Source organism: Lepidochelys kempii, chromosome 4, assembly GCF_965140285.1.
Source record: "Lepidochelys kempii isolate rLepKem1 chromosome 4, rLepKem1.hap1, whole genome shotgun sequence".
Lineage (NCBI taxonomy): Eukaryota > Metazoa > Chordata > Testudines > Cheloniidae > Lepidochelys > Lepidochelys kempii.
This window is the reverse complement of record NC_136383.1, coordinates 21976496-22003146: the sequence shown is the minus strand read 5'-3', so window position 1 is coordinate 22003146 and position 26651 is coordinate 21976496. Positions and strand designations below refer to the sequence as shown.

Here is a 26651-nt window from a genome sequence, read left to right as displayed (position 1 = left end):
TTGTGTGGACTGGTCAGGCTGAGGTTGATGGTGTGGTGGAAATTGTTGAAATCTTGGTGGATTTCCTCAAGGGCCTCCTTCCCAAGGGGCCACATAATGATGATGATATCATCAATGTAGCGCAAGCAGAGTAGGGGCATTAGAGGATGAGAGCTGAGGAAGCGTTGTTCTAAGTCAGCCATAAAAATGTTGGCATACTGTGGGACCATGTGTACCCATAGCAGTCCCGCTGACTTGAAGTATAAATTGTCCCCAAATCTGAAATAGTTGTGGGTGAGGACAAAGTCACAAAGTTTAGCCACCAGGTTTGCTGTGACATTATCAGGGATACTGGATCAAAGTTATTTCACCCTTAAGATGGAACAATAGAAAGAATGCTTGAGTGTTTAGAAAAAATTTCGATAATTTCTTTCCTCACATTTACAACTGGAAATTTGAAAGCTTACCAAAATGTTTTCTTCAAATCATATGTACATTATTGAAAGGTTTTTTTTTTCTGAATATTGGACTGGTGGACAATGATTTTAAACCGAAAAAACCAAGCACACATAGGATCTAATCCGAAGCTGATCAACGGCGTATTTATCGCCTAGGCCGACAAGGCCTAGGCCTAGGGTAGCAAATTTATGAGAGCCATAGGCGCCAACTTTACCTGGCGCTGGTGTGTGCTCGCGCCACCCCCAGCCCCGCCCCAACTCCGCCCCTATTTCAACCCCTTCCCCAAATCCCCGGCCACACCGTGTTTCCCCTCCTTCCCCCTCCCTCTCAGGCTTGCTGCGCGAAAGCACTGGGAGGGAGAGGGGAGAAGCGTAGCAGCGGCGGTAGCGGGCTCGGGGGAGGAGGCAGAGGCGGAGCGGAGGTGAGCTGCGGGGGGTCGCGGGGAGCTGCCGCTGGGTTCAAACGAAATTGTAAAAAACTAAAACAAGTTCATATGGGGCCAGGGGTGGCAAAATCATTAATCTGCCACTGAAGCCAATGGGAATACTTCTACAGACTTCAATTAAGTTTGAACCTGGCCCACCAAAATGTGAACTTTGCCAACACATAGAAGGGATGGGTGTAAACAGAAGTATATAAAATTTTGCCTGCCTAACTTGAGACATCTTTTCTAAAGGAGAACAATTATTTTAGTAAAAATAAGAATTTTAAGAAGAGAAGCACCTAATTTTTGAGCTTTTCCATTTTGTTTTCTTTTAACTGATGCCACGCAATCTCAGATATCTACAGTTCTCTCTATTTTGTGTGGCACAGACAGAGAATCTCTTTTCCAACATTTCTCAGAAATTATCTGAACTACCCTTAGATGCTAATAATTACTGAATTGTGCTAGTGGCCAAACAGCAACATTTAACTTGATTAAATCCTTTAAAGTGTGTGACACAATGTGAACTGTGTCTCACACGTTGTGAACTGTGTCTCACACGTTGTGTGCGTCAGGCCACCATTAAACAAGTCATTGATTTAGCCTTTCCCCCTATTTTGAGGCAATGATTTTTCCTTCACCTAATTTACGTAACTTGTAATTGTTCTGCAAAGTAGGGGACTATTAGCTCCCTCCCCCACTACACTTCCCTTTTCCAGGCCAGGTAAGGGGGAAAAGGTCCGTTTGGGAGTGGGAGCCACATGGCAGCAGGGAGCTGGAGAGATGCCCCATGTACAGCTCTGTCCACAATTTCTGAGATAAGCTGTGATTGCCAGATAAAACAGCTGAGTGCAGGTCTGTGTGGGACTTATGGGGGAGCATCAGCAGCTGAGCAGGGAGTCAGTGCAGAGGACCCCAATAAGTGAGACTAACTGAACATGCCTTGGAAGGCTGCAAGGGCTTATTTGCAGAAATAGAAACGGGGCTGGTGAGGGCACTGCAGGCACTAGGGCTGAAGAGCCCTGACTCTTGCTCTGACTGCCCATAGATGCAAACAACTGCTATTACTCACTTGAACTGTAACTGTTTAAGTCTCTATACCTAGGTTATTTGCAAGCTCTCTCTTTCCTGACAGCCCCAGTAAAATACTTTGTCACTTAGCCACATGTCTGGGTGTTTATTGGGACCCACCAGGACTAGCACCAACAAGACCTAGCTGCGAATGCATGTACAGTGCTCACCGCTTAATTGCAGTACACCTTACATGTTACTGCCACCCTAGGGGGTTGGTGTACTGGGCAGCCATAACAATTACAAAGCAAAGAGCCAAAGCGCATGGTACTGCACTCTGCATCCTGGTGACCTGTCCAAAAGGTTTTTCCTTTCATACTCAAGACAGATTGTACTTGTGCTTCATAAAGTGATGTTCTTATCCTCACACTCTAGGACCTGTGTTACACAAGAAATCAGACCAGATGATCGTAATGGGGTTCTTTCTGATCTTAAAAATCTGTTTAAAAAATTAAGTGTATAAGCAGTTCCATTGCTAGATCAGAGACACTGTCCCTGACAATTTGCACCTGAAGGCCAAATATCTTTCTCTACATGGCACAAAGGCAAAAGTGTGCCAATTCCCTTGCTGCACTTCATGCCAAACTCCTTGGCTGTACACGTGTAAGGGTACTGTTGCCCCCTTACTGACATTCAGTGGGGGTGTTTTGGTTGGGTAGCTCCCAGTACTAAAAGGGGAAGGGTCTATGGGAAATCAGGACCCTGCGACTGATAGTCCCCAGGAGGCTAATCAGGGAGACAGGAGGCCGGAGACGTCCCGTCCTCCGTGTGAGCTGGAATTGCCTGGGTCAGACAGAGTGGGGCCGAGCTAAGGAGAAAGCAGGGGCCCAAGCTGAGCTGGGGAGCAGAGCTGTGCCAGATCCAGAGAGCAGACCCTGTCCTGGGAGCAGAGCTGCAGCCCCAAAGCCAGAGGCACAGCCCAGAGAGAGCAGACTTGCCCTGGGAAGAAAGCTGCAGCAACCAGAGCCAGAGGGGCCAGAAAAGCAGCCCACAAAGCAGGTCAGTGCTGGGAGCAGAGTCACAGAATCAGCCTGCAGAGCAGACCTGTCCTGGGAGCAGAGCTGCAGCAACCAGAGGCAGAGGGGCCAGAGAAGCAGCCCAGGGAGCTGGAGGCAGAGCAGCAGCAGCAGCGCAGAGACAGAGTGGTGGAGCTGGGGCTGGAGCAGTCTGGAGCTGGGTGCGGTGAGCAGCTGGGGAGAGCGAGGGGGACCCTGGGCAGCAGGCCCAGCACAGGGAGACGCCTCAGCCAAGGGGCTCTGCAGGCCAGGCTTGGATCGTAACCCCGACAGGGCAGGGGCAACACTGGGAAGAAGGGTCCTACCACTTAGAGCCTGAGAGCGTGTGGCCACCACCAGAGCCAGTGTCCAACCCACAGCATCCCTGCAGCACAGCCAGGGCCTGAGAAGGAGGCCTGGGACCTACAAGGAACAGACTGTGAACTGCCCTGACATTCCAGAGACACTGTTTGTGATGCTCCCTGCCACAGAGCGGGTTGATGTGTTTCCTTTAACCTTTCCCGTTTTTCCTTATTCTTTTTTAAAATTAATTGTTGATTAAATAACTTGCATTTGTTTTAACTTGTATGTAATGCTCAGTGGGTCAGAGAAGTGCCCAGTGCAGAGAGAGTACCCCGGAGTGGGGACTCCCTAGCCCTTGTCCTAGGTGACCACAGCAGGGTTGGGGGTCGAGCCCCCCAGGAATCCTGCGCCCAGCCTTGTTGCGGTTACGAGGACTCTGCCAGACAGGAGAGTGGAAGGGGAGTCCTCAAGGGCAGAGAGGCCACTGCGTAAAGGAAGTGGGAGCGAGGACTCAGATCCTTTCACTAGCCCACTTCAGCGAGGTAGTGCAGAAGCCAGGAAAGTTCCCCACAATAGTGGGACTATGCCCCTGCTTACACATGGTATGATTTTATATAGGAGAACAGCTATCTGATTTCTACTTAGACTCTATGTAAAAAGTAGATTGACCAAGAACAGGCAGACAAATAAGCCATTTAACTATATTCTCTTTTTTAAGCGCTTTGGCTCAAAATTCAGCTTGTGCTTAGAAAAATATAATTTGACAACACAAATGTCGAGAATAAAAGGGGACAAAAGACCCCACAGAATGGAAGTATTTCCATTAATGTGTATGTATTATATAGTTTTAATTTCACTACAAACAGCTCAATATTTAAACATTCCCCTGCATTGCTGGAAACTAAAAGATAAGGGAGTAGACAGTCTTGCCTAGTGGTCACCACTGGGCTGACGTCCACAAGTCAAGGACAGCTACAAGGTGGGAATCAGCAAGCAGGGACCAGAGTAATTGCTCAAGCCAGGATGAACAGGCGAGAGTCAGGCTAGGATAGGCACTGGAGATCAGAGGTAGTTACCAGGCTGGCATCAGGATGCAAGGTCACAGTTAAGATGGTGGTCAGAGAATGGGGATCAGAAAGCAAGATCTGTCGTAGAGCACAGCAAACCACAAGTCTTCATGACTGCCCAGACACCTTTGTGGGGCACTCTCCAGGGTTAAACATGGAGCACAGGCAAATCAGAAGGCCACAGGGTGCTGCAATTCCAGACACATTGGGCAATACTTCCTGCTGCTGCAATGCCTAATCTCCACAGCATTCCTTGGCTACGGCTTTGCAGCCACCAAGGGCAATGTGCGAACATCAACTATCTCAACCTCTTGAGAAAAGGGTTCGAGGCCTGGGAATCCTCAAATACTCAGGTACAAGACATTGTACTGGTGCATGTAATCTAGAAAGTGAAACTGACTAAAAACAAATGGGACAGCCATCTAAGCTGAGTGAAATGCAGAAAAGCATATGTGGCAGAAATAAGGGGTAAATCTTCAGCTTATTGAAATCAGGTTAATGCCTTTGGAGTTGATTGCTATATGCCAATTTACTCTGGCTAGTTTTTATAATTCTAACACTTCATACTAGTAGCACAACTAAGAACATTGTAATTACAACTGTGTGAAGTTTTTCCTACAAATAGTTGTTTGTCCCAAAACTGAATTTTTTGGTAAACGTTTTGCCAACTTGCAAAATAGTTTAAGCTGAAAAAATTTTTGAAAGTCAAAATGTTTAGTTTCAATATTTTCAAAATACAAAATGAAAAGTTGGCACATTTTGAGGTTATGAGCATGCCCCGCCTTTTGCACCAGAGGGGTTTGCATAGCGGTATGCACCAAAGAGCTGCTCTGTAACTCCCCCATGTTGATGATGTGGATGCAAACCAAAAGGTTTCTACTTTGCATTAATATAGTTCTGTTTGAAGAGGACTATGTTAATGCAAACTAGGAACCTTTTAGTTTGCACTTTCAGTATCTATATGGCGCAGTTACTTCAGCGTGCACTTCTGTTCACACCCCATAGTCCAGTGGGTCTCAAACTTTTTTATTGGTGACCCCTTTCACATCACAAGTCTCTGAGTGTGACCCCCCTCATACGTTAAGCATGCTTTTTAATATATTTAACACCATTATAAAATGCTGGAGGAAAAGCAGGGTTTGGTGTGCGGGTTGACAGCTCATGACCCCGCCCCCGCCCCCCATGTAATGACCTCTTGATCCCGTGGGGTCTCGACTCCCAGTTTGAGAACCCCAGCCATAGTCCGTACTGTGGGGTAGCGTAGACATGCATGATGTTTCATTTTGAAATTTGGATTTTTGTTTAAAGGGCAAAAAAATATAGCCCAAGATAAAACTAAGATAAACAGTTTGGGGTCAAATGCAACATTTTGGATTCAATTAAACATTTTGTTGAACCCAGAACAAAAGTTTTCGAAGATTTTTGTTTTGACAAGAAAAACTGGAAGAATTCTGGTTTGGGTTAACCTGAAACAGAATTTGAGGGGATTTATAGGTTTGGCCACAAAACTGAATATTCAGTTACTCAGCTCAGCTCTTAAGCTATTTGAGGGTTAGGTTAGTATATTTAGGGTCACCCGCACCTACGGTTTGCTCCTTCTATCCCACATATCCCAGCCACTTTAGACAGGGCAACAATTTTTCCCACAGACATTAAATGATACTATGTAATTATTGGTATTACTGTAGTAACTGGAGGTCCTAGTCATAGACCAAGACCCCAGTGTGCTAAGCGCTGTACAAACAGAACAAGTCATTACCTGCTTTGAAGCAATTATAATCTATATTGCAATCTTGCTCCCACTGAAAGCAACAGGGGCTTTACCTTTCTTTCTATAGGGGCAGAAATAGGAGAATGATTTTTAATGTTTAAGGCAATGGGCCAAATATCGCTTGATGCATTGTTGATTGTTCCCAGAGAGCATGCTCAGTAAGCGTTCATATGTAGCATCACCATCAGGTCTGATCACCTTCCAGGATTTTGTTTGTTTGTTTGCGCTTGACAGTCATGAGACACGGTGATACCAAAGCTCCAAATACATTATGAATTGCAAATTATTTTTCATTTCATGGCAGTTGATATTAAGCTCAACGAGGCTGTGCAGGCCTCAAAACAATTTTAAAAAACAAGTAATCCTACAGACGCACTTGGACTCCGGCTTTGCTGTTTTACTTATTTAAAAAAAAAAACCCACACCTTTCTAGAAGATTCCCATGCTCCAGTGCATTACTACTGTAACTGTGGACCAATAAAGCAATAGCGTTATAGAAAGCGTTTAACATTTTCAGCAGAGGATTAGGGATACAGCAGATCAGGAATGAGTCCATGCTTCAAGTCCAGGTTAATTAGAGAAGTCTAATACCTCACACAATATATCAGGAAAACATAACATGGAAAGACTTCATTGCATCTAAATATACACCACCATTTGAGGCAACGTCTCATTAAAGTAGAAATTTCAGTGATTTTTTTTAACTTTTACTGTCCTATACAAATACCGCTGATCTATGTTAAAACGTTTATTTAACGACCCTTGATCAATTATAAATGTGTTCTGCTAGTTCAGTTGATTAAAGTTACATTAATAGCTCAGTTATGGAGGACAAAACTAGTGTTAAAAATGCACTCATTAGTAAATTGGTGCCAATATACAGATCTGCCAAAAATGTAACACGCTTTCACCTCAACTGCAATAACCTCCAATGATTTGTCTTCCATTCTATAATTATTTTCTCACAGAGTATAGTTCTTTCAAGGATGTAATTGATGCAAATAATTTAGGGATGGACTAAAAATAAATAAATCTCAAGATCTACTGGAAAGAGTAAACCAATCAAATGCATATTCAGTATATGTATAGGTTTATGGATGACTGAAAACATCCTCAGTAACCTACAGTTCACAGAATGCATCATGTAACATACTATAATATTGCAAAATAAAATGGAAACACCTTCTATAAAACATGATCCAAAAAGCTTATGAGTAGACAAAAATTAGAACATTAGAACTCTGCTTCAGGAAGTTAGAAACACTGATATTTTATATGAATTATGTGGTTAACCCAAGGAAAAATTAAATCCTCTAATTTTCATCCTAGATCCCATAAGAATTTGCATCAGTGTAAGCACCCAATATTCAACTCACGTAATACACTGCAGATTAGATGGCTCAAGCAACCAGAAGTGGGACAGAGTTTTCAACAACTCAAGGCAACTGGTTCACATCCAGCCAAGTTCATTAGAAGTTCAAAAGTCATTATTTTCTGATCACACAGAGTACCAAATAGTTAAGTGAGCTGGTGCTGTCAGTCAAGTTTCTACAGGGCAGTTGTCCATATCACCATCAAAAATGCTGAAGCACAGAGACCAAATTGCTTTCAGGTCATGGGTAGGAAGGATGGTCTTGTGGCTTGGGATTTGGGAGATCTAGGTTCAGTCTGTGTCTCTGTCACAAGCTTCCTATGGCATTGGGCAAGTCACTTCTCCAATCTATGCCTGTATTCTCTGTTCTACTGAACAAGGATACTACTTTCATTCTCCCCCTCCTTTTATGTATTGTCTGTTTAGCCTGCAAGCTCTCCATGGCAGTGATTGCCTCTTACTAGGTACACATATAGGCCAAGGGTCCTGGTCTTAGTCAGAACTCTACATACTACTACAATTCAAATCACAATAATAGTAACAGTTCAAGCATATTAGTGGACTTCAAATAGTTTTAGTTTTATGTAATTCAATTATGAACGTCAGTGATGGTCAGTGCCCAAAAGAGCTGGGCTGAATGGAAGAAACCTCTCCTTCTCTTGTCCATTTGTCTCCCAAGTAAATGTTTATATTACACACAGACACATTTTTGATCTTCCAAATAAAATCTCAGTTTGGGGCTCTTCCCTCTCCCCAAGAAATAAGTTGTGCTCCCAGCAGTTCTAACTTTCCACTACTCTTCTTTCCGCTTTAAGTGGGTAGGCACCCTCCATACTACCCACCACAGTTCTGCTCCCTATTTCAACCCCAGTGGGTCAGAGGCTGTTCCACATTCAACCTCTCTGTCAGGTCACCTCCACCTTCCCCCCATGACTGGGTCTTAGCCCCTCACCCCATTTCTGTTTTAACCACCCTCCTATTTGGTTCTTCTGAGAATCTAACTAGATGCCTCTCTACACCTCTAAGCACCTAAATACCTTTAAAAGTCTGGCCCCTGAAGGCTAAAGTTTTTCAAGTTCCACAGGGGGGAAAAAAAACACCCCATAAGCATGCATACCTCTTAGCTCCTCTCTATACATACTGTGAAGGGAGTTCTCCTCTCAGGCACTAGATCCCTACCATTCCCATCCTGCCCTGTACTCTTAGGTTATGTCTGCAGTGCAGTTATGTGTCCACTGTGTCAACTGACTTGGGCTTAAAGGGCTTGGGCTCTGGGGCTGTTTAATTACAGCGTCGACATTGAGACTCACATTGGAGCCCGCTCTTTGGGACTCCACAAGAAGGGAGGGTCCCAGAGCCTAAGCCCAAACATCTACATGGGTCAGCTGCAGGTGTATAATTGAAGTGTAGGCATACCCTTAGTGAAGTCTGGAATAGAAGACTCATCTTCCTTACAGCAGCACCTCACCATAGGTGAGAGGGACAAGTGTTCTCGGCTGTGCTGCTGGAGAACAGAGAAAAGAAAAGCATCTGCCACAAAGAGCTTTTGTTTGCTTAAAGAAATAAAGGAAAGGGGATTTAATAGGTAGAGCTCAGCCTCATTAGCCCCTTATGTAGTTCAATCTCCAGTGCTGTAAGTCTTTAAAATTGTCAGCACTACAATGGCCAAAAATAAAGGTAGTTAAAATTTATAAATAAGGAGAATAAGCAACAGTGGAGGTAGCCTGGGAGATTAATGGACAAATCCAGTTCCCTCATGCGAGATCCCTCTGCAGTACAACTGGTACAGGTTTTTCAGCACCCAGCCATGATAACTGGAGTCTTTTCACCTCACCAGCTTACCAGAGAGAATACACTGAAAATCCATAACTCCTGGGGCCTAAACATATACTTCAGAGACAAAGTCTTTTTGCTCTCCATTCAGTCCCCAAACCTCCTGCCCAAAAAAAATACAGCAACACAGTAGCATGATAAGAATTGCCTGCAAGAGATAACTTACTCTCAGAGTAAAAAACAAATTCTACTCTCTTTACCCTAGACACAAGTCTGCTTATTGGAGTAGAAGTTAATTCTACACATTGCCTTTCACACACAGGGTAAGCCAAATATGGTCCAGTAACAGTAGACTTTCCTGAGCCAAGCATGAGACCGAGCCCAGAATTCTTTCATTCTAGCCTGGCTCCACAACTGTCTGGTCCTTAAGTGGCTGCAAAAATGACTAGATTTTCAGAGTGAAAAACTGGGACACTAGTCAGGGGCTGTTGTGGGGTCAGTTTAAGTGGAGGTCAAGGTTTTAGCAGCATAGGAAGGAAAAAAGGATTCCCACTCCTCAGTTAAGCAACCAGTTCCCTTTTCACCACTTTCATACCTTTCATTCTTATATTTAGTATTTGAACTACAGTGACACAAAGGAGCCCTACCTGATCGTGCCAGTCACTGAACAGACAGAGAACAAAGATTGTCCATGCCCTAAAGAACAATGGAAACAAAAAGAGTTCCAACAAAAGGCATAGTATTTTCTTCATTGCAGAGCTGAAGAAATCTGGTAATTTTCCATGAAAAATTTTTAAGTCAACAATTTGTTTCATAATAAAATTCATTAACATTTTAAAATGTTAAATGATTCTAAATGAAAAAATTGCTTAGCTTTGATTTCATTAGAACCTAAACCAAAACAGCACTCAGTTTTCAGTGTTCATAAACATTTGTGTTTATTCTTCCCCTCTCCTCTGGAGGTGGGGGAGAGCCAAAAAACCCACAAGTGTTTGATACATTGTTCCTTTCAATTCTAATCAAATCAAATTGAAATTTTCCATTTCACGATGAAGTTTTCCCACTTATATAAATACTGCAAAATTTAGCCTTCCATCAAAACCTTTGACAAAAAAAATTGTTCCTCTGTACTTCTCTGGGACTTCTATGAATTTTTCTACATTAGAATGTTGACAGCTATATACAGTAATGTTTATTAGTGGATCTTTCCTACAACTTGTGTTGAGAACAGCTTGTTTACAGCAATTCAACTGTTTCAACACTGTTACACAAAGTATTCCAGCCATCACATCCCAGCAGTTCTGTAGATTTATCTAGAATGGTGTCAAGTAGTATAAACAGGGCCAAACTGTATCAGCCGAACAATTCTGAACCGCAACAGAATGAACACCGAGGGAAGGGGGGTGGGTGTTAGGTGTTGACAACCACTTTCAACAAGAGATTATTTTCCAACCATAGATGGACCCTATATGTGAAGGAAGGCTAGCTGAAGGTCTTGTGTGGTATACAAAGCACATTGTTCTCCTCAACATGAAGCTTTCCTAGGTGTCAGTATATGACAGGTCTTCTGAGGATTGGTCTGTGGGTAATGTCTAATGTGGGTATTGGCTCTCATTGTCAGCCGTTAAATTGCTATAAAGCTCTCTAATGTTATTGTGCCATGTTAACTATTGCTGCATTTGTCACAGAGCTGTTATGGGACTATGATAGAAGGAGAGGTGCTACATTTAACTGTGAATGGGAGGTTGTGTCTTGCTCAACTGTGGGCCAGATTCTCAACTGGTGTAAGTGGGCATAGCTCCATTGACTAAGATGGAATTATGCCCATTTACATCAGTGAGATTTTGGTTCTAGGTCTCTGTTCAGCTGTGGGCCATGCAACAAAACAGCGTGGGAACCCTTGAACTAGAATATTACCGGTCATTTAGAGCCAGACTTACTTCTCTCCAAAACTTGTCTGCTCTTTCCAGGAATTGAGGTTGTTTAAATAATATTCTCATGTGCAGATGGTAGTAGTATTTTGTTACGGCACCATTCAATCTAAGTTAGTACTTTGGAATTTTAATATAAAACAGCAGAGAGCCAAGGCATACTCCTCAAACGCCCTCCATAAATGAGGGCCATTTAAAAAAAAAATCTACATTCAAATTGGCTACCACTCACTGTTATTTCACAATTGTCAACAAAGACTATAAAAACAACAGTAGTAAAAACTGTGTTGATATAAAAGAACTTACAATTCAGACTGTTAAGATAGCATTTGAGTAACACATTGCAAGTGACCCCAATTCTCTCGAAAAATTCACTTGGCAACAATTAGTGCTGGAGCTGCCTTCAGAACAAACATGGGTAGCTTCTAAGGTTATGACTACACTGCAGCTTATGTCAAAATAACTTAGGTCGCTCAGGGGTGTGAATAAGTTATCCCCAAGCAACTTAAGATGCACTGACATAAGCCTGATGTCTGTAAGAGAGCTTCTCCCACTGACATACCTCTGCAAAAGGCAGAAGCTGGTTTTATTGGGTCTATGAGAGTGCTCTCTCCTGTCCGCAGAGAGAGTCTTGACCAGCTGCCCTACATGTAGATATGCCCTAAATAGCACGTATTCTTCTCTTCATTGCAGACACTTGGGGGGGGGGGAGGGGAAGAGAGAAACCAAATGCTAGTTCCAAAGGTCAAATTAGGCAAAGTAAAGGAGTGGGAGGGAATTTTACGAAGTTCAAAGCTGTATGTATGGACATTTTTAATATTCTATTCTTTATTTCAAGATACTGGTACAAAATGCTCCCAGCAGGTCATTCCTGTGAATTGAGTTTCTCTTTCCCTTCATATTTTGGATAGGAGAATATAAACCTCTTTCCTAAAACTGTTGTACTCTTCATTTGACTCAAACAGCCAATTAATTCTAGCCTCAGGGTTCCCCTTCCTCTTTACACATTTCCATGTGAGATCTTTATGTTGAAATGTTCCCAATTAATACTAAGTTGTTTAAGATAAGGGTGCAATAAATCCAACTTAGTTTTCAGGTTCAAGCCTCTACATCAGGTACAGAAAGTTTAACAGAGGATCACTCGGTGAGACTTTGAATGGTAAAACCAAACTTTATTTAAAAGAAAAATGAGTTATGCAAACAAGCATGCAGCCACAACTTAGATAATACTACATTTATACTTACACTTAAAAGGTGAACTATTGTTTGGATGGGTGATCAGTCCACGGACAGTAAGTACAGCCTTATGATCCTAGAACCTAACTGGAGCCTTTTGATGTTAATATGAGCTCTCCTGCAATTCAGCCATACTACTCCTTTTTAGGCTCTTTAAGTTACACATTGTTTAACTTAACATCTGCATCAACGTCCTTCCCATGCTATCAATATAGATAGCATTTTAATAAAAAGGTTCCAGAATTCTCAAAACACTTATTAAAAACCTTGCTTGAACCAGCTATATCCAAAATGTAGCAGCAACATAACCCTGGGTCATGTCCTTGCTAATTTTGAATTTCCCATCTTGCTGTCTCCAAGTTTATCTCTAAATTTCTCCCCTTAGCAACTATAATTTCCCATACACCTTTACAGCTAGGCAATTTAGGCCCCAAACCTAACTTCTACTTATTTCTTAATCTAATCCATCCTATAGGCTACAGAGAGGGGTACTTATACGAAGCATAGAGGAGTAAGTGCATCTATGGAAAGGGTGGAGAAAAAGAAATACTTTCCCCCAGGTTGGTTATATGCTGCATAATGAATCTATGGCCACAAGAAATCACAGGGCCAAAAAGAGTTCACTGAGACTCCGAAAAGGATTAAGTATGGACAAAGTTTCCAGCCACACGTGCTAGATTAAAAAAAGTTATTAGTGGAATGAAAGTCTGAGTCAAAGTTTGGATCTCAGTTCAAATTCAAAGATTTCTCAAGTTTGGTGGCAGAGAGGTTTCTAATGTAGAGAGCCAGTTTGGACACACATCTAGTTACATGCTACATTCAGCCTCAAATTTTGAGGCATAGACTGATCACGCCTGCAGTGATCAAGAAGGACTTTTCAGAACATCTCCAACTGTAGACTATGGATCACATATAGAAAGTTGGCTAATTACATGGGGTGCCTTCTCCTTATTTCAAGCAGCTCAACTGCAGTAAAGTATGTAATATCCATTTCCATGGAAACAATTGCTGTGGTTGCCACATGGTTGTTCTGCTTCTGGTATGCCACATGGTTGTTATGCATGGGAGGTGGCCTTGTGGTCAAATTCTTATCCTGTTCACAATCTCCGGATCAAAATCTAGTCAAGAGTACTTGAGAACCTCCAAACACACCACACAACTATGAAGTTACATTATGGTGTCACCTTTTTCCTAAATCATCAGATATAAACTTTTGCTGGAGGCAGGTCATCTGACTAGCTGGACGAAACATGAGAAGCCCCAAGAGTACATTGCAGGGACTGATATGCAGACATTGCTTCTCATGATTCTACTGTTTAGAAAATTTTACAGCCTTAGAAGAGATCAAAATATCCTCAACAGCATTTTGCTTTTTGAATGTATTTAAATTGATGTTAGCAATGAGGATAGTTTTTTTCAGTACTGACAGCTCTGGAGAAAGAGGTCTTATCAGAGGGAAGGAAAAAAAAAGAAAAGAAAGAGGGGAAGTAGCATTGCAAGATTCCCCACAGAGCCCCATGCCAGTGCACATCCTAATGTAAGCCTAGTTTGGAGCATGTTACATGAAGTGTAATTTAATCTCCATCCCTATTCATATCTTCCTATCAAGGCAAAGGTGCCAATCAATGCCAATTTTTGTGGGAGTGATATGGACACTTGTCTTCTAGGAAGCTGATTAAGACCAATCAACAGCCATTAGAAGACAGACGCTGGGTTCTGGTAAGTGACTTAACATTGAAATGCATTGTATTCTACAACCTGGACATATCCCACCCCCCTTCACCAGCTAGGAATGGGCAGGAGGAGGGGAATATATTAAATAATGAACTTTCTGGTGCTACCACACTTCTTAAAGCAAATGAACCATGTGTGTGAGAGACCAGGAATCTTCCTTATCTCACCAAATCTCACATTCACCTTATACACTACACAGACCTGTGGGCACCATTAGAAGAGGACATCTATCAACTTTTGTATTTGCCACTCTCTCCTTTAAAACTTTGTAAAATAAAGTGTACTGTCAACAATTTTGTTTTAATAAGAATGAACAAAAAGACTTCATTCGAAAAGAGAGGGTGGCAGGGAAGAAGAGGGAGGTCCTTTCCTTGCAGAGCTTAGGTTTACGGAGATTGGCAGCATATCTTATTCCAAGTATATGGAATGCTGTCAATACTGCATAACAGATAAATACTATGGTGCAGTAAATGTCAATTTTTAATGGTGCTCACTACAGGCCTGATGCAAAGCCCATGGAATTCAATTAACATCTCCCCATTGACCTCAATGGGCTTTGGATCAGGTGCTATAGAGTGTTACATTTTGACATCTGTGTCCTTATTGGGTTTGCCAGGCACCAGCAATGGTACAACTTGTCCTTGTCAGCCTTAAGAATTCTCACATTATACACCTTCCATCACTTTATTGTTCTTGTTTTGTCAGGCATCAACAGGTACGATGAGACTCAGGCAGTAATGTGACACCCAAGCTATAAGTTAGAGGCAAGACTTTCTGCAACAAACAATAACACTTTCAACATTTATCCAGGCAGCCCATGGTCTAGTCTGGGTTAGAATGCAAGTGTAATGAAACTGGCATCTCTCAGTACACGTAAGTAAAGTGGCTGATATTTTCAAAAATACCTAAGTGACTTAGGAGCCTACGCCCAGTTGAATGTCAATGGGACTTGAGCTCCTAATTGACTTCAGTGATTTTATTTTTTTTTAAACACATCAGCACCACCAATAGGCACCAAGCATGTAGGCAGACAGAAGAATGTATGTGGAGGACATCAAGTAAATTGGACTTCAAAGGTATTTTATTCCGTACTGCACACATCTCTATCTGTGGGAAAGATAGGCCATGTCCTCTATAGCTTAACTTAAAAATAATAAAATAAGACATGACTTCTCTAGCACTTTTCATCTCAAAGCACTGAACAAAAGTGGGTAAGCATTACCCTCATTTAATACAGTAAACTGATGCACAGATATTACAGGACTAGGACTGAGGTCTACTAACTCCCTATCCAGTTCTCTATCCATAGCTTCCCATCAAAGCAAAGTGAAAAATATTACTGTTCAGATTAACATGGTGCAGATTAACCTGAACCAATAAAAAAAAAAAAAAAAAAAAGACATGACAATGAAATCTTTACCTCCATTTGAGTCTGCATGGAAGATTTGGTTGGGGGTGCACAGGGTAGCAGGAAAAAAGAGATTCTGCAAAACCACCAATTATTATTTGGTACATTGAGTATTATTAGCCTGAGCAATCTAACTTATTAAAAACAGCTAACGATTTAAAAGTAATGAATAAAAAAAAAGTTTGAATTCTTTAAATCTGCATGAAAGAGTCCAAGAGGAATTATCTAATGATTTTCACTGCATATTTTATAAGATGCGTGATATTTTATTCATTGGTAAACGCAAATACAACAATTAGGAATAATTAGCATTTTTGCACAGAGTGTTATCTAATAGGTTAAAATACACATACAATTCTTAATTTAAAATTCTGTGCCTTTGCAAGTTTCCCCCTCTGATTTAGATCTATTCCACTTAACGCAAGTGCCGCAGAATTCCTGTATGAAGGGAAACTTGCAGCGTACTGCGGGCTTTTAACTTTGATATCTTATTTCTTCTCCTCCCTTCATTTTCCACTCATCTTCCTTTTCAATTTCCTCTTGAGCATGCCTTGTCAGATAAATCTAGAATAAACTTTCAGGAAACTTCTGTATTTAAATCTTCTTCCACCATATTTCCCGGTCATGCCAAAACTATTGTGTGCAATGAAAGCGACTTAAAAGCTAAACTTTCTCCTGCAAATCTTATTGCAATCAGTTTACAATTGCCTAAAATGACAGTATTTACTTTTATACAGCAAGACTTTGGTATAGTTTTAATACTATACATACGCACTGTAGTTACTAGGTTATCTTTGCTTATACTGAGGAAGTGTTATCTTTTTTCAATGCTCACCACTTCTCCTACAATTCACACTGTACTTTCTACGTCATGCCAACTTCTGTTCCAAAGCAAGTTGAAGGCTCAGAAACAACAACAACCACCACCACCACTTCCCCCCGTTTCAGCATCACAAAATGGCACAACATTGCCACAGTTCTGAGTCCCACCTCTTACCAGAATTCATATTCATCACCTGAATGCTTCTCCATGTCATTATCAGCCTAAAATGCTATTCTGGGCCATCTGGCATTTAAATAGAAAAGTAATAACTGTCCAAGTCATAGGCACTATTACTAATTGTGGTCTTTTCTGAACCATGCCAATCTCCCCCTTTCTCTTTCTCCTCCTCCACAACTACTGGTCTAGAGTAACCAGATGTATTAAGTAAAAACTGAGACATACTGAGAGAATATCACAGGGTAGAGTTTTGGTGATATGTATGCAAGGGAGCATTTTGACAGCTGAAAAACGGGATGAGAACAGAGGCCATTTCCTCTCTCCTTCTTCATTTAAATTATCACCCTCTCCCTTGTCAGATTAAAAACCATTTCCCCTTTACACTAACAGGCAGGATGGGAGATAACTATTTCCTTATCTGCACCCTCTAGGTTAATCTACTCTAGGGTGCTAAAAACTGGTCAACAATTCTCATAATTCATGGATTACTTCAGTCCTACCTCAACTGGTGTTGACAATGGCATGGCCGCTAGCATAATGTAATTGTTTCAACACTTGTCAGAAATGACTTGCTAGACTTCCCACGTTCCACTTGGTCCCTGCAGTGCTTTCTGCAACACTGGTCAGTAACAGCTTGAACCACTCTACGTTAGCAGCCAAGTCATATGCAGTGTTAACGAAGACTATCAAGAGCCATTTTTTAGTAACCGTGGCCTGCAAGGGTTGCTTTCCTAGCTGTTGATGGACTTTATATGGGGGGTGGAGATAGCGTGAGGACCAAGATGCAACACAATAGGGAGATCAGGATGTCAACATGCAAGAATCCGATCAGAGGATATTCCTTGAAGTGCATATGGACTTTGAAAGCATCCTGCCAGTTTCACTAGCTCAGATGACCATCAGCTCCTTCTACTGTCCAAAACTTCAACGGGTTTAAAAAAAAAAAATGACATCCTATGTTTTCAAGGGCACAAGGTAACTAACTTTATTGAACTCTTGCATTACATGACCTGATAGCATTTGGCATATTAACACTTTCCATATATCAATACTAGTTAATTTGTAGATCTTATTAGCATGATGTAAATGAATTTTCTGGTTTTAGACTGGTTTTACCAATAAAAAAAACCAAAAAACTGTTTCTATTTAACATAACAAGTCTATAGCCCAAAATCCATCGGGAATGTTTCAGACATTGCCCCTGCCCTCAATTTGCAACACCGAAAATATAACACATCTGGTCTTTTCGTATTTAATATTTTAGGGTAAGTTGTGTTGTGGCAAATTTTATCATAAAACCAGAAACCATTATAACCCATAGCAAGGTAAATTTTGTCTGTCTTAAAACATATTATTTTGTCAATGCCACTGTTAAAAAAAATGTAATTTGCTACAATAAGGTGAAACAACTGAACACAATGATAAACAGTACAAACAGCCGGAAAAGACTAACTAGTAAACACATTTTTAAAAGCTTCCCAATAAATTCTATAAGCTGTCACAGCAGATAATGTAAATTCAATCCTTTTTCAGGGGAGTAAACTAATAGCTTAAAAAAAGTCACCTCTTGCCAATACCACATGCTTTATAAGGTGAGGGAGGGGAAGAGAACCTTTGTTCATTAAGTTAAAGGAAACTTAGTTGGTATATTTACACAGGAACAGTCTCAGTCATAAGAGCTTTCCCCCTCCCCTCCCCCACGGTATTTTCAGAGATAGTACTATGAGAATAAAGACTCTACATCGATAACTAGTCATTTGAAAGCACGCATACATAGTATCAACAATTGACATGTTAGACATTTGTTAAAAAGCCATTTGAAATAGGATGCTTGTTTGTTTAGCTGTATACAGTATGAAAACCCTGAAGCAATTTAAGCAGCCACTAAGAGACTAAAAGCAGTCACTTAAGTTTTTTGAGTAAATCATACTCCTTCAGCTATGGGCCTGATCCAAAGCCTACTGGAGTCAAAGTACAGACTCCTGTGATTTCAGTAGGCTTTGGATCAGGCCCTACGTTACTGCAAAGAAACACACTTCAGAAAGCAGTGACACCTAATGGCAAATATTTCCTTAGAAGATGACAACAACAAGCCATAAACTATGCCACAGAAGTTTTTCCCTTTTAGGAATAGTGTAATTAGCATTAAAAATACATTATAGGGACCCAAAAGGGCGCAACAGTGCTAAGCTCTTAGAAGAGAATTTCAACTATAATGCATATAAAGACATTAAATAAATATATTTAGGAGATTCACAGATATTTTTAAAACATACTAGCTGCTAAACATATGCTATGCTATGTACTTCATGACTTCATAGCATTGTTAAAAAGAGCTACCCTGGCAAATTATAGTGAAGTGTAGAACAGAAAACGGAAGACTTTTTTGATCTACTGAAATACTCGTTTTTTCATATCATCAGGTGCTTGTTTATTTCCTGTACCATAGAAAACATTTTCACAAATATGAAATACTCTTGGGACTACAATATTAATTAGTTATTAATGTACAATACATCATTATCAAGGGCTGTATTAATCACAAGATCAGTCACGGTATCTATTTAACAGTTACTACATAGGTGCAGAAACATGGGCATAGAAAGCAATAAAAAGTAAAGGTTTGTATGCAAAATGCTAGGGCTTATGTTGATATACTGTATCAGTGATAAATGTCTCAGCTTATTATGAAGTATATAAAACAAGTTCTATACGAAGGAGATTTGCGCAAAACTTTACTTACAAAGCTAAAGGCATATCCATCAAGGGGGCTGATCAGATTCTTATACTGGCACAGATCTCCATAGTATACAAGTTCCTTGTGGTGCTACCACACAGACTTTCTATTAAGCAAATCCTGAGATGCGGCTGTGTAAACTTCCATACTAGTTTTTTCACTTTTCCCACATAATTTTTTTTTGGGGAGGGAGGAGGGTTTGAGGGGGGTATTTGAAGGATGTCATAAAATCTTAACAGAAAAGACATGCCTCCACTGAATATAGAAGTTGTCCCTCGATTGTTAAAAATTTATATTGCATTCGTGTCTACATGCCTCAACAAGGTTGGGACCCCACTGTGCACTTGACTACCATATAACACATGACAGTCCCTGCTGCAAAGAGCTTGCAGTCTAAAAGCTTTGGTGCATTATTGTTTTTATAAAATTCTGTTATTTAAAAAAAAACTGCAAGACACAAATTAGTGTTTTGAACTTTCCACTTGATATGGAAAAAGTTAGGAGCAGCATGCTATTGGATATTATTGAGAGAGATACCATATATAGTAACCTTGAGTTCATTTGCATACTTCAATCTTACTGGTTAACGTAGTGCTATAGTTGCACTGCACTATTCTTTAAAGTGATTGTAATGACATTTTACACCTGTGCTCTTGTACGATAAAGATTTTATTTGCTACCTGACCTAGAGGGCTTTGCTTCATCTGATTCAGGCATGTGTTTGTGTATTTATACATTATATAAACACATGTACATACAGAGATATTACTGTGCACATACACCAAGATAAAGGAGTGAGCACTTATTACAAAATATAAGACGCTTGGCAGAAGATATGAACCGTACACAAATCTTGCAGAAGACTAGAAATGCCACCTAATCCCTGCTTAATTAAAGGCACCGTTCTAAACTCCTGTTGTATTTAGGGAGTAAAGAGTGTGGGACAACTGATGTATGAAGAAAATAGCAGGCAGCGTGGCTAATCTCAAAGACTTTGGAGCTTTCGAGCTACATAAATCAGAGCCACTTTTTGAATAGCCTCATAAAACACAGTATCATCGCCATTCTGCTCACGGCTTTCGAGTTCTTCCTACAGCATACAGATCATTAGGAACTTCTAAGCAATCAAGTAATGTGAGTCTGATGAAATTAATCAATGCATAGGCTCAGAGAAGCAACATAACACAGAACTGCATAATTTTGACATGTCATATCCCCCTCCTTTTATGTAGGGGTAAGGATAATTTCAGTAGAGGTGATCCATTTCAACATTTTCACAAGCATGCTTAATGCAGTCTTCCTGAACCGCCAACTCCTCTTTATAATACTTAGCCAGCAGAAACATTAACTATGGACAGCCCTATCAATATTCAGAGGAACATATTTTGGAAACTAGAGTGATTTTTCCCTGAAAATAATCGTACAATACAACTAGAATAATTAAGAAGGGTGTTAGTTTGGAAGAGAAAAATGAATCCGTATTCCATAATGCAAAAAACTGCCCACACCACCCCCAATTTATTAATCACAGCTTGCTAATTCTAGGTACCCATTTGTGTTGTGGTAGTCTGCTGAGCTGTCTGAGAGGATAGTTACACATTCAGAAATACAACCTTTTATGGTAAATATATCAAATACTCAACATGAAGTCAAGTGAGGCCATTAGCGCACTATAATGAGGAATCTATACAGTCATAAAGGAATACATGTGCAAAGGGTTAGTGTTTTAGTTCTATTTCTTTTCAAGATTCACCCTCCTCCCCCAACCTCCCCTGTACATGGGCTCTCTATATTAGAAATATTTTCCACTTGAACATGTTAACATTGTAGAATTATGAAAGTAGCTTATTCTGCTCAATGTCTGAGGGCATCTGTATTACATCTCTGTGTTACTTTTACTCCAGAATGTAAACATTTCCTTCTCTTCTTTGGCTTTGAAAATCCCATCCACAAGTATTAGAATAATTTGTTGATTGATTCTATCCCCCATCCTTTATTGTTATTTAAAATATTAAAACCAAAACACATGCCATCTCAAGTTGACAATGGCTTTTCATTATTCTTGCTTAAATACATTATATGTAACTTAATATTACCTATACATGGAAAAAATCAAATTAGGGTTTCACAAAACCTAACACAGAAAATTTAAGGGTCATTTTGGGTATTACTATGGTTTTCACCTCTGAGTTCTACAGGATTGCCTGTTTTAGTTGATGACCTATTAGACATTAAAGTATTGGTAATTACAGGTCATTTATTTTCAATTTTAAATTATAAACGATTTAGAGCTATGTGTAACCATTATAAATTTGCCAGTATCATGGCAACATAAAACAGTCTATAAAAAGAACTAATCCCCTTGTCAAATGTACTAATTGTCTTTCAAGTCAAATTAATTGTGTGAGAAGCAACCACTTTGGTTCCCCCGCCCCCTCCACCCAGAGGATTTACTGTGTTGATGCATCTACCAACCAATGGCACTTTAAAGAAAGAGGGAAGCAGTAAATACTTGTGTTGAATATGCCAGATAAAATAAATAAGTTTAAACGATAACAAATAGAAAACAATTACCGGTGCAGAGAGAAGAAAGGAGATATTTTCTCTTTCGGTACTATACCAAACAGCTACAGTACATGCAACTGATCATTTAACAAAAAGGACTGGATAGAGTGCATTCACTTTTCCCTCATCAGGTAGATGATTGTTACACGGTAAAGATGTCACCTTGACAAACCCTAAGATGTTGTCAGTGAGTGATAAGCCCCTAAAAACAAAAGCACTAGGCTCAGGGACTAACAGTTTATAACTTGCAAAGAAATTAACAAGCCATTCTCTCTTTAAAAGGAGGGCATATTGCTCTGCCTCGGTAGAATACTGGAGGTTCCAGTCAAGGCTAGCTATTTGGCTTGACCCCTGTAAAGTTCTGTGCCCCTGGGAATTGACAGCCGCTGGGCGCCTGGCGATCTTAAATGAAGGGTTGGACAGCTGCCCCTACGCGGTGTCGCTTTTAAAGCGGTAAGTGCAAGAATGGAATCCTAAATTCGGATCTTCATTTTCACTGCTATACACACTGCTGCACAGACAGGCATGTTTACAAAGGCAACCTCAGAGAGCGGACGAGCGCCCTGGATCTAAGGGGCCTGGCACTGGAAGCCAAGAAGGGATCAGAGGCAGAGCTCTAGCTGTATTTCCATACCCGTGAACGGGCACCGAGGCTCCCGCACGGCACACACCTGAGAACAAGCACCCGCCCCCAACCCTAGCAGGGGGATTGGGCTTCTTATTTTATTGCCCGCCTTGAAGGCGGGCATCCACATTTGTATGCTCTTGTTCCGCCTGCCTGTTTGGCTTGCTGATCACTCAGCGATAGGCGGGTGAGAGATCTTCCCTCCAGGCAAACATCCTGCCCCCCGGGGAAGGCCGGGGAGTGCGAGCTGTCCCCTGGCGGGGAGGATACAATGCCCTTTAACCACAGGCACCTATGCCTCAGGGGCGTGCGCGCAGAGCAGAGGCTGGGAGGCTGTTCCCTGGCAGGCCGGGCTGTCACATGGAGGGGGATCCAGCTGTCTCTCGTCCCCTATGCCCCTCTCTCTGGAGAGAAATGTGGGTTACAGCTTGAGCTGGCTGCGGACAGCGCTGTGAATAATAATCACAGACTCACACACACACACAGCGCCTTCCTCCCTCCAGCTCTCGGACTCCCCGTGTGGCCATCATGCTGCCAATAGGTGGGGCCACAAGCAGCTCCTTCGCCCCTTCCAGGGCAGCAGCAGCACCCTTAATTCCCCCCCCCCCCATAACTCCGCCACAGCGCTGGCCGAGGGAACGCCCCCCACCCGCCTCTGCTGCCCTCTCCGTGAAAACCGGGCCGGGCCGGACCCGGGGGAAAGAGTTAGAATTACGCCCCGCCACGCAGCCCCCCCCCCCCCCCCCCCGGATCGGAGACGGAGCAGAGGGAGGTGCGTCTGGACCCCGCGCCCCCGTCTGCACAGGAGCTGGCTCCGAATCCTTCCCGGAGAGGGCTTCGGCGGCCCCGGCTTGCAGCTGCTGCTGCGCCTCCTGCAGCCGGGCTAGCAGCGGCGCCGCTTACACTGGAGGGAAGCAAGGGTGAGCGGTGGGGCTCAACGGAACATCTTCCCCTTGCGCACACACAGAGAGCGAGCTGCTTTGCGAAACCCAGCAGCTCACGTTGCCAAACCACCTGTTCCGCCGAGGAGCCGCGGGGGTGGCTGGAGTTATTAGACTCCATGGGGGGGGGATACTTCGGGGTTCCCAGATAGGGCAAATTAGTGAGTCGCGGGGAAAGGTGTGTGTGTGGGGGGGGGAGGATTCGTGCTAAGGGCAAATACAAGGTGGGGGTGTGAACTCTCCCGCTACCCCTCCTTTCCTCCACCCCCCCAAAAAAACCCTCCCCTCCAAGCCACTAGATAGAAACTCAAGGTTTAAATACACACTTCATCCATCAAGAACCATTTATAAAGAGCAACTGTAAAGAAACAAACAAAAAGGGGGGGGGGGGGTTGGGGGGAGAAGAAGGGCAAAGATCTTTATGGGAAGCAATGACAGGGAGGGTAAAAAAGGAGAGAAGGAAAGAAGATGGCAAGAAGGACGAGAGACTGCAAAGACAGCAAGAATGGGAGAGAGAAGGTTGCAAAGGAGAGCTCGAAAAAAGTAACCGGCAAATGCAGCAGCCCCCTTACCTATATGTATGATTGAATCTGCAATCGCCGGTTCCCAGGTTCGAGTCCAACAGACGGCCACAACCAAAATGAGAGAGATAACTTCCATGTCCTCCTGGGGCTTAAGGTTTTTGTTGTTGTCTTTAAAGAAAGAGCAGCAGATCTCTTTTTACAAGGAGGATAATGAAGGACAGCGCAGCAAGCCCAGGAGTTGGAGATGCCGAAACAGTGTTTAAATCCCGATTGCCTCTGTACAGCTGCTGAGGGGGGAGAGCCCAGGGTTTGGGGCGCCCCTCTCCTTTGCGAGAGCCCCGCGTTACTTCGGGGGGCTTCTGGCCATCACGACCACAGCTGCTGTTAGTTCGGGCAGCGAATCCATCCAGCCCGGTTGCTTCTCTGGGCAGCAGTCGCCTCTCTTCGTCAGACCGTCTCCATCCTTCCGCAGGGTCCAGGGATCCGCTCAGTCCCGGCTCCTGCACAACAACTTCCAACCCACCACACACACACACACCGCGTGCGCACACACACACACACACACACAAAACCCTCTTGGCCCGGGAGCCCCAAACCCCGGGAGCCCGCAGCAAATAACTCGCCTTCAGTGAGGAAGGAGGAGGAGGAGCAGGGAATCAAGTAAAGAGGAAATCCCGGTTCTAGAAGCCAGATTCCTGCAGGAAAAGCCCCCCCAGGCCAAAAAACAAAGTGAACTTCAAGGTAATGCAGATAGTAATGCAGAGATTTTCCCCCACCCCCTGCTTAAAAATTGCTTCCCACAACTGGTGGAGAAATCTGCAAATCAAGCCCAGCGTGCTGTGTCTGTCGCGCAAGGTAGTGGTTGGACAGGGCAGGAGACAGAGAAGCAGTGCCTGGAGCAAAGCAGAGGGAAGCCGCTGATGGTCCGCAGGATGCTTTAGAGCTCGCTTTGCTGGTGGGATGCAGAGAGAGCTGGCAGCTCCAGCACCAGCCAGCACGTTGCCTAGAAATGGATCACCTGGGAGGAGGAGAGCGAGCGAGAAATAGTGTTATCAGCTAGAGAGAGGGAGAAAAAGCGGGGGGGGGGGCTCCTCTCTAATAACCACCTCCTCCCCCTATCTGCAATACAAGGGAGAAGCAAAATAGAGCTCTCATCTTCCTTGAAATCTTCAGCCGGGACCGAGTGGAAGACAGGCAGGAGCGCATGCAGCCTAAAAATGCACCAGGGGAGGGGGAAAGACCTTTTGTGAAGTGCAATGTTCAGCCTTTAAAAGAAAAAAAAATATCCACCCCATTTGTTTAACCTTGTAACTCTACCGCAGGTATCAAGTTCAAAGCTAGATGGACACGCCTGCTTTTCCAGTCTTTGACAACTGAGTCAGGGACATTGCTTGAAGGGGAGGGAGGGGAAAGAAAGAAAGAAAATCAGGGTCACCTGGTCGCAGAGGAATAATAATAATTAAAAAAAGACCTAGAAAGCTATTTATATTATTTTAATTATCTACAATTTTGATTGAATACTCACAATTACTTTAAAAGTGAATTGCCCTCCCCGCACGGCAGGGCCAATGTAAAAGCCATGGGAAGCTTGCACTTATGTAGCACTTTTCATTCTCAAAGCATTGTAAAATTCTTAACTGTTTAATCCTCATCCACCCTTTGAGGTCAGTATGTATATTATCCCCATTTCACTGTTGCAAAACAATGGCACAGAGATCAAAACTTCTCCTGTGGGCATATTATTCCCCACATGCCCACTTCAGGGTTTCTTGCACTTTCCTTTGAATCGTGTTTATTGGCTCCTGTGGACTAGATGGAGAATTGTTCTGATCCAAGAGGATAAATTTTATGTTCAGCATAAGCAATTTATAGTACACAACGAGGAACCTGTGTGTAAGCTTCACTCCCACGTACAGCATTGCTCTATGAACACCCCTTCTGTGTCATTTCTAGACCTCTTCTTAGCAGAGACTTTTATAACAGATTGATATTTTTGGCAGAAGCTAGCTGAAGATCACCAGATTTACTCCATGTGTGACTTGTTCAGTTCTCTAATAGAGAATAGTTACTACTTTAAATTATGAGCTCACCTTCCCTGCACCCCTATAGGCATACTTATAGAAAGTAATCAAGGATTTAGCACAGGAAATAAAAATAAGTGCTTGACAAAAAAATCAAAGCGTTAGTGCATCTGCTAAGGAGTGAGATCATTTAAAATATGCAAGCAACTGTAGCTTTGCTTAGATCCATACTTCCACAGATGGTGATGTTCAGAAGATTTAGGGCAGATCCAAAGTGTATTGAAGTCAATGGCATTTGTTCCATCAACTTAAATGGGCTTTGAACAGGGTCCTTAGAGTATGGCAGTCATAAGTCAGTTGAAATTTTGAGATTCAAATGCAAGTAGAAAGTATGGAAATGAAAGAGGAAGAAGTTACTCCTCAAGAGTGAGCAAACTATCTCACAGAATACCATTTGTATGTTACAGGCACTCCAAGCCCAGGACAGAACACATTAGATAGACTTGCTTTGTCAACAATAACAAAAAAGGTTTTTATTGTATATGGCCGTTGACACACAGCATAAACGAATGTATTGGGCATTGACTTAACTCGTAATAAATCAGAGAGACTTTAGAAACTACTTTCCTCATTATTACTTCCCCACAAAAGAACAAAGTTCATAAGAAATGTTAATTTGCTTCAGAGGGGGTACATATAAGAGCAGTACTCTTTA

General features: G+C 42.3%; 1 protein-coding gene across 1 annotated transcript in view; it reads right to left on the bottom strand.

Moving 5' to 3' along the window:
• Positions 1-24957, bottom strand: part of GRID2 (glutamate ionotropic receptor delta type subunit 2) — a 1023752-nt gene extending 998795 nt beyond the window's left edge. Inside the window, exon 1 of the mRNA XM_073340701.2 lies at positions 23964-24957. Coding sequence (XP_073196802.1) covers positions 23964-24051 — 88 coding nt within the window. The 5' untranslated portion in view covers positions 24052-24957. The remainder of the gene's footprint in view (positions 1-23963) is intronic.
• Between the last annotated feature and the right edge of the window lie 1694 nt (positions 24958-26651).